Below are 9,203 nucleotides of genomic sequence, written 5' to 3'. Positions count from 1 at the left end.
CGAAGTTATTGGAAATCAGGAATCAACATCGAGACCGGGCAAGTTCTATTACTTCAACGTACACACGCAGCAAGGGCAGTGGGAGTTCCCCTCGACTGAAGTGATGCCACCGAGTAAGGCTCCCAGACTGTTGTTTTCGAAGGCTCTTATGGTCCCGTTCAGCGAGGAGAAAGAGCTCATATGTCTACCGCATGCCGGAACTGGAGACAGCGCATGTACTGCATATTCTGAAGAAGCATAGGGGAGTAGTACTGGGGGGGGGGGGTTTGGGGTCATCCAGCAAGACTTTGGAGAGAATCGTATTACTCATTGGTCGTTGTGTTCGCTTTTTTCATAGAGATTTGCAGAAGCCGTTAAGAATTTCCCCAAAATTCTCCTCATAATTTCCATATTGTCACCAACATATGTGCATATTCTCCCTACACATATTTCAATTTTCACAGGAGTCAACTTATTTTTGGGTGTAGTATTTTTACGAATATATTTTAGTCTCGGAAACCTCGGTCGTGGAGAATCGATGGAGAAATAACACTACCAGTTGAGGAAGCTATAAAGGTAGTGTCGGTGTGAACGTGGTGGGACTACTGTGCCCTTAGGAATTAGCATTGATAAGGGAAGAGGTGGTAAGGCAAGAACCGAACGGGCTGGCGGCTATGACTAAGTGCTTTAAAGATAACGCTAGAATTGAAAGTGATTGCGGCACAGCCAAGCGAGGTGGACTGAAGTATTCGAAGTCGATGTGAAGGATATGTTGGTTTTTGGTAGGAGGCGATCTTGGAGAGATTGCTCGCGGAAGAATGCAGCCATCTTTTGAGAAAGTGGCGTTTGCGTTGCCCCCGGGGACATTAAGTCCGATTATACACACGGAATCTGGGGTAAGGCTCGGCGGGGCTTGGCATTGGTATTGTTGATGGCTAAGGTGCACTTGATACTTCGCTTGAAGTGATGATGGGAAATCATCTGTATTGCATGAAAAGGAAGAAGGTGTGGGAGAAGTCATTGTGGATATTATTATTCCGTGTGAGTGCATTTGCAATGTAAAGCTGAAGGAGAGCTCTTTTAGATAGAAGATCTACTATGTAGAATATGACGAATCTGATACGTATTTCGAGAGGAGATCGTGTCTAATTATTTGACCTATTATTCCCTCCTCCTGAGATGTTGTACCATTCCACAGTCGAATCTGCTTCCACGGCACTAGTATTGGACAACACTGTTACTACTATCAGTCCTACCCTATGTCTAGCCAACTGTCCTTCTTGTGCGGACGCAGAGTGTTGAGGACGGGCAACACACACACTTTTTCCTTTATATTCTACTATCACTATTATTATCATTATCGTCGATGTATCACAAGCATCAGGCTCCCTTGTAGTAGAATAACTATATTCTGCTATTGGCATTCGATTGGCATTTCGAATATGATACTTATCAAAGTGGATGGAGTCGGTTATTGCTATTATATCTCATTTTGGTGGAGTACAGAGATGATTGCTATTGCGAGTATCTACGTCACGATGCGAGTATGAATAATTATCACTAGTACCGTTTTGCATGACCTGAGGCTTGCTACCGGTGCTCTGGTGGAAACTTGGATGAGTGAATATTGCTGCTGCTGCTTCGTGATGAACTATGGGCATTTCCCGGTTGCATGGAAACCACATGATGTTGTGTTCTGAATGGTGAAGCGCGGAATGGCGGGAGTTTTTTTTTCGGTGGAGTCAGTAGCTGTGTTGTTGGTAATCAATCTCGGTGGTCGCGACTGTAAGCAGCGAAAAATATGAATAAATATGAAGTTGTGACGGCCGTTGGTGAGGGGGCCTATGGGGTCGTTCTGAAATGCAGAAATAAGGATACGGGTAAGCTGAGCAATTATGGTGGTGGAGACTCTTATGTTGGATTTGTAGGGGACGTTGTGGCAATAAAAAAGTTCAAGGAGTCTGAAGATGATGATGTAGTGAAGAAGACGACGCTGCGTGAAGTGAGGATACTACGCATGTTGCGCCACGAGAATATCGTGCAGCTTAGAGAAGCCTTTAGACGGTAAGCACTTTGTCGGTTGGGTGGAGAATCGAAGTGTTTATTCGGTTCTATGGTGTAACGGTTAGCACTCCAGACTCTGAATCTGGCGATCTGGGTTCAAATCCCGGTAGAACCTTTATTCATTTAAACGTATGCCGCCGAAGACTGATTATGTGACTGATCTCGTTGCCCCCCTTCATGTTTCGCATATATAATCATGACTAGGGCTTGGCGTAACACTATCATAGTAACCACCTCTGGTCCACCGATAACACACGTCTTTAGTTCTTTAGGAAAAGTAAGTTGTATCTTGTTTTTGAGTTCGTCGACAAGAACTTACTGGAACTCTTAGACATCTATCCTCAAGGCCTGGAAGCTGAGACGGTGAGCTACTACTGCCATCACTCTTACAGAAGTATGCTGCCGCTCTTTAGGTCCGCTACTGCGTGTGGCAACTATCGCGCGCCATGGAATTCTGTCATCGTCATGATGTCATTCATCGGGATATAAAACCAGAGAATTTACTCATAAACATGCACGACAAATCACTGAAACTATGCGACTTTGGTTTTGCCCGTAGGCTGTACTCGCTCACTCTACAGCCTTCCGAGTTGGCCGCACTCCCCTCAGGTACCCTCCCGAATGCCACCAGCAATGCTGCTGATGCAATATGTAACGGGAGTGGGGCCAACGGGGCCCTCACGGACTACGTAGCGACGCGTTGGTACAGAGCTCCAGAACTTCTCCTGGGCAGCACTGCGTGAGTCGCGATGCTATCAGGGTCGCTCTGAAGTAGTGATGTTGCAGATACGGCAAGGAAGTGGACATTTGGTCCATTGGATGTATCATGGGAGAGATTGTTGATGGTCAACCACTGTTCCCAGGGGAGAGCGAGATAGACCAACTCTTCGTCATCCAGCTGGTGATGGCGTGTGCGGCGTATGCGACTATAGAAGATTTGTTGTCTAGGTATTGGGCCCGCTGACCCCGAAACAGATGGAGATATTTCTGCGGAACCCGAGGTATGTGGGGCTCAAGTTTCCTGACATGTCCAGACCGGAGTCGATCGAGAAGCGGTATCTCGGCAAGTTGTCGAAGCGCGCGATGAACTTCATGAAATCAGTGTTGGTCCTGGATGAGTCGCAACGGCTGACGGCGGAGGATTGTGTGACACACAACTATTTCGAGGGTCTGGTGTCACCATCTGGTGTAACAGCAGAAGAGGTGGCGGCGCAAGCTACCCGAAACCGTCCTCTCCACGCGAGTCCTCGACAAGCAGCGCATACTGGCCGCCAGCCAAGTGGATCCAGTGGGCCGCAGGTGGCCCCTCAGTACCAGCAACCGACGCCTACTCGAGGGAAATACGCCGATAATGGTCCCCAGCAAAGTGAGGGCCGACGTGGTCCACGAATAGGGCAAAAGGCTGGCCCGAAACGGAGGTCTAATGCAGCGGGCAGCGGTACTACGATGGGTGGCAGCGGGGGAGGGGACGGGGGAGGAGCACATGCTTCTCGTGTTGATGACCACAGCCCCTACCAGCAGAGATACAATACCAAGCAGTATCAACAGGTGCAGTCCTATCAGAATAGGAGTAGTAAGCCCTTGGGGGCAGTCGGGGGGGCCGGGACCAATCAGAGCAAGAGTCGTGGCTCACGAGGCCGGCAACATGGTCACAACCAAAACCATCAGCCCGATGAGGAAGCAGCGTATCGGCATAGGAAGTCAACTGGATCTCGAGGGGGTCCACCGAAAGGACCAAATTATAGGGATCACGCCCCTCCTGACCATCTACCAAGCATTGGTAGTCGTGATGGCAACCGCTTGCAGAGTCGCGGGGAGTTCACTACGTTGACGCAGTATAACAGGAGCCCTGTAGGACAGACACCCGAGGCCGATTTCATCGCGTCCAGAGGCGATAACGTTGGAGGTTTGCAGCATCTGAACACAGTGGATCCATTTGAGGTTCGTTTTGATGTCACCGCTTGAGTTCATTCGTTGTCCTTAGTTATTGGAGGACCATGCAGGGGGTAGTAGCAGGTTCTCGGGACAGGAGGACCCCTTCGGTCTACAGCCTTTGGGTCATCGCCCGATAATACCGGAGACCAGATACGCTGCATCTGGCCGCTTAGCGCGATGGGGTGACGACGGTCGGCTTGAGGGCGGCCCTCATCATCTCGGGGATGACCGGCTCGAGCACCGCACTAGTAACGCCTTCCACAGTGGGGGCTCGGCGGGGGTTCACGACTTGAGTGCTTTCATGATCGGAGGGCGGCCTGAGCGTATGATGGCGAAAGGCTCAGCAGCAGCAGCAGAAGCTGGCGGTGGTGGTCGTCGTCGTCGGTGAGTAGTATGTAAACTTACTACGTTACATGCCTTCAATTGGATCATGGTGCCGACTGATGTCTGCGATTCGGTCTCATATGGAGTGTTGAGTTCATCTAGGAGGGGGGGACTCCCACACATGTGAATGCGCGATGGAATCAGTTTGTATCCACTGGGCATGTCATCACAAGGAGGGGAGTTACGTGGCAGTCGTGACAGAGGGTCATTTCTGCATGACCTTTTCGAAGAGGTAGGCGTCCAGCGAAGGGTGAATCAATCTCCGTCTGTTCAGAACGTCGAGTCGCTGCTCTCGTGGCACATCTATAGGAGTCCGAACGAGCAAAGACGATTCGTCCACGTAGTGAAGGACCTCTATCAGAGCTACAAGGTGGGTTTAATCGTCGGGATATCACTGATGTTTGTGTTGCTATAAAAGTGATATCAACCTGCTTTCTCTCTGCTCGGGGTGGATTATGTAAGACACTTTGTCTGAGTGGTTAAGCCGGTCGTTTGTTACGCTGTTGGGTTTCGCTCGCGACGGTTCGAATCCCACAGGTGTCGTTGCACATGATATTCTGCCTTTTGCAGCCTTGTTGTTGGTGGGGCATCGCTGTTTATATTCTAGGATGAAGTCGTTGGCTCACGCCCTGCCTTGCCGAAGGAACATCAGGAACGTCGTATATTCTTGGGCCTCTCTAAGAGTGTCCCTCTCATACCGCCACCCGTCACGGTGGGTTTTGAATATCGTGTAGTGATGATCGACGGTTGGAGCCCTGCAGGCCCCCCCTTCACGAGTATCGGACTCTTTCCTCACAACTGTAGCGCAGCCTATAGACGTGTACCTCAATCGACGAGGGACAGCTCTACGGCGCAAGCGGAGTAAACGTAGGAATCAATGCGATTCATGTTTGGGGTAGCTGATTATTAGGTGGATCGTCGTTAACTGATGGTGGCCAGTCCGAGACCCTGTCCGAGTTCCTCTTGGGCTCAACGGCTGCACAAGAATCGGGTAAGGTGTGGTATGTCCTCCTTACCACAACTATTAACGACCTTCCCTGTCCGCTGGGTATCGTTTGATATGCTTCAGTGGGCAGCAACTCCACAAGGGCAGGGTCGAGTGGAAGTGCATTAACCAGCGTGAGCTGTATGACGCGGACATCTCGAGTACGATGTGCAGTGGAGGGCTACTGGCTGGAGTGAATCGTGTCATCAGAGTGGCTCCAACAACAGCGTGTTGATGGCGACGAAATATCATGATGATTATCGCTTCCATCGACGAGCCATGCGAGTGAACTATCGCCATTGGAAGTCCACCAAGGCTCATGAGGCTACTGGACCATTGCCGACTCAGAGGTATGTCTCGTTGAGTTTCATGGACTAAAAACTTGGAGTTTCGCCCGTGATATGAGAAACACTAGTGAAAAAAATATTTTCGCGACTCCTGCGTAGCGGGGATATCGCATTTTTCGCGGAGTATTACGCCACTTCACGTAAAACGGGTGAAAGTCCACTATTTTCAGTTATCCTAGCGTGAGACGGTTGATCACTGGATATGACCGAGATTTCAATGGAGTATCACCTGATGGAAGTAGAAAGGAAGCATCCAGTAGGACTACACGTACGGCTGCTCGCCCTGTTTACTGCATCTCGACAGGTGAATCTTCTTTGTCGGGAACGGTCAGTACTCTATCCAATACAAGCGTTGATCGCGGTCTTCTCCATGGTGTGTTCAAACCTCATCTACATGGCTTCATCCAGAATCATGTTCAACGACTAAGTACTTTATCGTTTGCCTTTTCCCTGGCCAGTGGTTCCTCTCAGCTCATGCTGATAGAGAATGCTTCATGTCGTGCTTGCGGAGCTTGCATACACTACGCAAGGAATCCCAATATGTCACCATGTAAGGCTTCGGTGGGCCAACCCAAACGTATGTATGTTCATGATGCAGAATTATGAAACTCGTCAGCTGAGACGACACGGCCAGCAGCCATTCAGATGACTGTTTTAGGCACGAACGAGAATTCCCTCCTCTTGTCGAGAACACTCGAATGTGGCGTCCCAAAACAGCGAGGCCTCTTATGGACCGCATAAAACTATGTCAGAGTAAAGTGACACTGAGTGGGGATCCTGCGTTGAAGGCTTTCGAGGGCCCATGCAAAGCTACTCTCGCCGAGGCAATACGAGAGGCAGCTGCAACGCGGCTTAAGGACGATGTGAGCTGACATCAAGAAGTGTTCCAAGGCATAATGTCTCAGTGCATTCAGGGACCGACCAAAGAACAGAACCCCAAATTGATTCTGCAGAGGCTGCTTGAACGCGCTCGCCAACGTGAGCATTACATCTACGAATTCGTTTGTGATTGCAGCTCTTAGATGATGACGATGGTTCTTCACCCGACGTCTTTTCCATGAGCGAGATCACTCCAACCGAAGCTACTCATGTTAGTTTGGCTGACTCTTGCGACGTCCAGTATGATGATACCATTTCATGAACCACGTTGATTGCTGCATCTTAAGTTGTTCAACATTTGCCACTAATCTACTATTTGAGTTCTATAGTGAGCACTGCTTCAACTCACTCGTGTATGGACAAGAATATCCAACAATGTGAGTGTAGGTTAATCGGTCGGACTCGTCTCGTGCTCACGACGTCCGTTGACGCTCGTGGCAACCAGCAGTGTTCGCCTCGGTGTCTCAAAAGCTCATCGCAATGATGTCAACGGAACGCATCCTATTTACTCCGGGTGATATGGTAAACAGGACAGCAGACCCTGAATACAGGTTCCGGTGGAAAAAATAAATTTGAACTCCCACTTCGGGCCGACAGATCACCGAGTCGAGGCCGACCTCCACAGGTTTGCCCACGAGCTGTCTCAGCCGAGTGATTCAACTCGAAAGAGAGGGCTAAAGAGAAGATAAAACCTGCGACGCAAGTACGACGCGGGAAATACATACACGTTACGAAAGACTCTTTATATGATACCAGATGCCTCCTCATACATTTTGCACTAATGTGACGGTGCTACTTGGCTTGCCGAAATCATATGTGTATTGCTCCCAGATTCGATTGCCTGGTTGAATCCGCACGGGTGACTCGGGTCGGCTAATCGGCTACTCCCCAACCATCACATGTCTTAACACGGATAGTATTGGTTTCTTTGGCTCGAAGAACTTGCACGCAAACCCTTTTTGACATTCAAGAATTCAAGAACAATCAGTACAACTCGACCGACTGGAAAAGATTCAACGAAGTGGAGCGATGAACAACAACTATATATACAGGAAGGCATAGGCACGAGCCCACAGAGACGTTTCAGTAGTAGAGAGACTGAATAAGAACGAATGCGATGGGTGAGGACATTACCAAGAAAACAGAAAACAACATTTATAGAAGACATATTTATTGTGCCGCGAGAGGAATATGTGTCAAACCTACGGCGTTGGTAATCATTAAACATACAGCAAACATCGCAATAACAGTGAAAATGGAAAGAGTCCAAACAATAACCCTTCCAGTAAGTCGTGACGATTCCTTCTTCATCACCTTTACGAAGATAATGCAAGGGCAAGTGACGAGCAGTAGAGTTCCCCAAGGACCACCCAAGAGGGATACACATCAGCGATGCCAGGCACCAATATGGCAATGGTCAAGGTCACCACGAGAAGAATCAGGGAAATCGAAATACGAAGAATCTTCTCGCTTCGACTCTCACAACGGAGGGACGACGGTAACCTTTCGCGCTGATCAAGAAGAGGCTCATTTTGTGCTGCCGATACCTCCTTCATCGAGGAGATGAAATGCACAGCGGCTCTCGCCGTCGGATTGGTGTTGATCGGAATAGAGCACATCAGACTGAGGGCGAGGGCCAAACGACAGAGGTTAATGAGAACATCGTCGTGAGAGTAGTTCGTGATGTAATTTTGATGAGTAGTGCTCAAGAAACTGAGGTAACCAGATACACCGATTAGAATATAGAAGCCCAGCTGCAGCACTGCCACTCTGAAACTAACTTTGAAGCACCTCTTGGGCGTGGGGTCGATCAGCTCGTTGGCCACGGGAACCACATTAGTGTGGCAAATATATGCGAAAAGAGTAATAGTCAAGCACTTCAGAAGAGGCCATCCGAAAACAGCCAGGTTAACCGTGAGATCCTCAGGAAGACTCTCTGCTCGCCCTGGAGCTTGAATGAGGGTGCAGATAGCAGTAAAGATAAGGGCCAGAGTCGATATAGGCGTTACATGGCGAAGAACAGACAGTTTCTCGGGCAGCACGAGAGGGATGGCCACGATGGCAACCAGGAAGATGCAGAATGTACGGGGGACGCTGACGCCGATCCAAGCGAAGAGAGCTGGTAAAAAGTCTCCTTCTAAAATGAGGTATGCTGTCATCGTGCCCATGCCGTAGAAAAACATGATAGCATCCATTACAGCAGCTGACCAACGACCACAACAGCTGCCTAGTAGAGAGCCGTAGGAGCCTCTGCCAGTCCTCTGGGCTGACTCCATCAGAAGATACATAGTAAGGATAGCCAAAGCCGCAGAGACTACCAACAGGATGAGTCCGTTGATGATACCAGCCTGAACGAGGAATATCACATCTTGACAAACCAATGGGAAGTATGCCTTACCTGCTTCATCACATAAGGAAGGCAGAGAACACCACCACCCATCGATGTTGATATTAAAGTGAACATCGACTGAGTAACGCCCCCGGGAGTAAGTCTGAACAAGCTCCCTTTCTTCGTGGGAACTTGTGGACGACCCAAATCTGGCGAGGCCCTCGTCGTCACAGTATTATCCGAGTCAAGACGTCGGTACACTGGTTTACTCTGTGGAACTGATGACGACATTCAAACAGAC

At 49.3% G+C, this 9,203-nt stretch overlaps 3 protein-coding genes across 4 annotated transcripts in view; 2 read left to right on the top strand and 1 right to left on the bottom strand.

Annotated features, from left to right (window-relative positions):
- Pmar_PMAR020576 (peptidylprolyl isomerase, putative) overlaps positions 1 to 1,624 on the top strand; it is a gene marked incomplete at its 5' end in the record, with an annotated part of 2,741 nt that extends 1,117 nt beyond the window's left edge. The window contains 7 exons of one of the 2 annotated variants that reach the window (XM_002775548.1): positions 20 to 113; positions 163 to 245; positions 490 to 555; positions 597 to 714; positions 766 to 875; positions 920 to 1,020; positions 1,064 to 1,612. In XM_002775548.1, the coding sequence (XP_002775594.1) occupies positions 20 to 113; positions 163 to 245; positions 490 to 555; positions 597 to 714; positions 766 to 875; positions 920 to 946 (498 nt within the window). In that variant the 3' untranslated portion in view covers positions 947 to 1,020; positions 1,064 to 1,612. Of the gene's footprint in view, positions 1 to 19; positions 114 to 162; positions 246 to 489; positions 556 to 596; positions 715 to 765; positions 876 to 919 lie in introns of both variants that reach the window. The other variant, XM_002775549.1, reaches the window with a different exon arrangement.
- Positions 1,625 to 1,780: 156 nt separating this feature from the next.
- On the top strand, positions 1,781 to 4,008 carry Pmar_PMAR020575 (serine/threonine-protein kinase 9/CDKl5, putative; the record flags this gene model as incomplete). The annotated part of the gene is made up of 7 exons (XM_002775547.1): positions 1,781 to 1,859; positions 1,908 to 2,043; positions 2,316 to 2,406; positions 2,457 to 2,605; positions 2,705 to 2,782; positions 2,830 to 2,944; positions 2,992 to 4,008. 7 exons carry the CDS (start codon positions 1,781 to 1,783, stop codon positions 4,006 to 4,008), a joined length of 1,665 nt encoding a protein of 554 aa, XP_002775593.1.
- Positions 4,009 to 7,889: 3,881 nt separating this feature from the next.
- On the bottom strand, positions 7,890 to 9,193 carry Pmar_PMAR020573 (transmembrane amino acid transporter, putative; the record flags this gene model as incomplete). The annotated part of the gene is made up of 2 exons (XM_002775546.1): positions 7,890 to 8,921; positions 8,972 to 9,193. 2 exons carry the CDS (start codon positions 9,191 to 9,193, stop codon positions 7,890 to 7,892), a joined length of 1,254 nt encoding a protein of 417 aa, XP_002775592.1.
- Between the last annotated feature and the right edge of the window lie 10 nt (positions 9,194 to 9,203).

Source organism: Perkinsus marinus, assembly GCF_000006405.1.
Source record: "Perkinsus marinus ATCC 50983 genomic scaffold scf_1104296955874, whole genome shotgun sequence".
In the NCBI taxonomy this organism is placed as follows: domain Eukaryota; phylum Perkinsozoa; order Perkinsida; family Perkinsidae; genus Perkinsus; species Perkinsus marinus.
The sequence above is the reverse complement of the archived record's forward strand: the minus strand, read 5'-3'. Positions and strand labels throughout refer to the sequence as shown.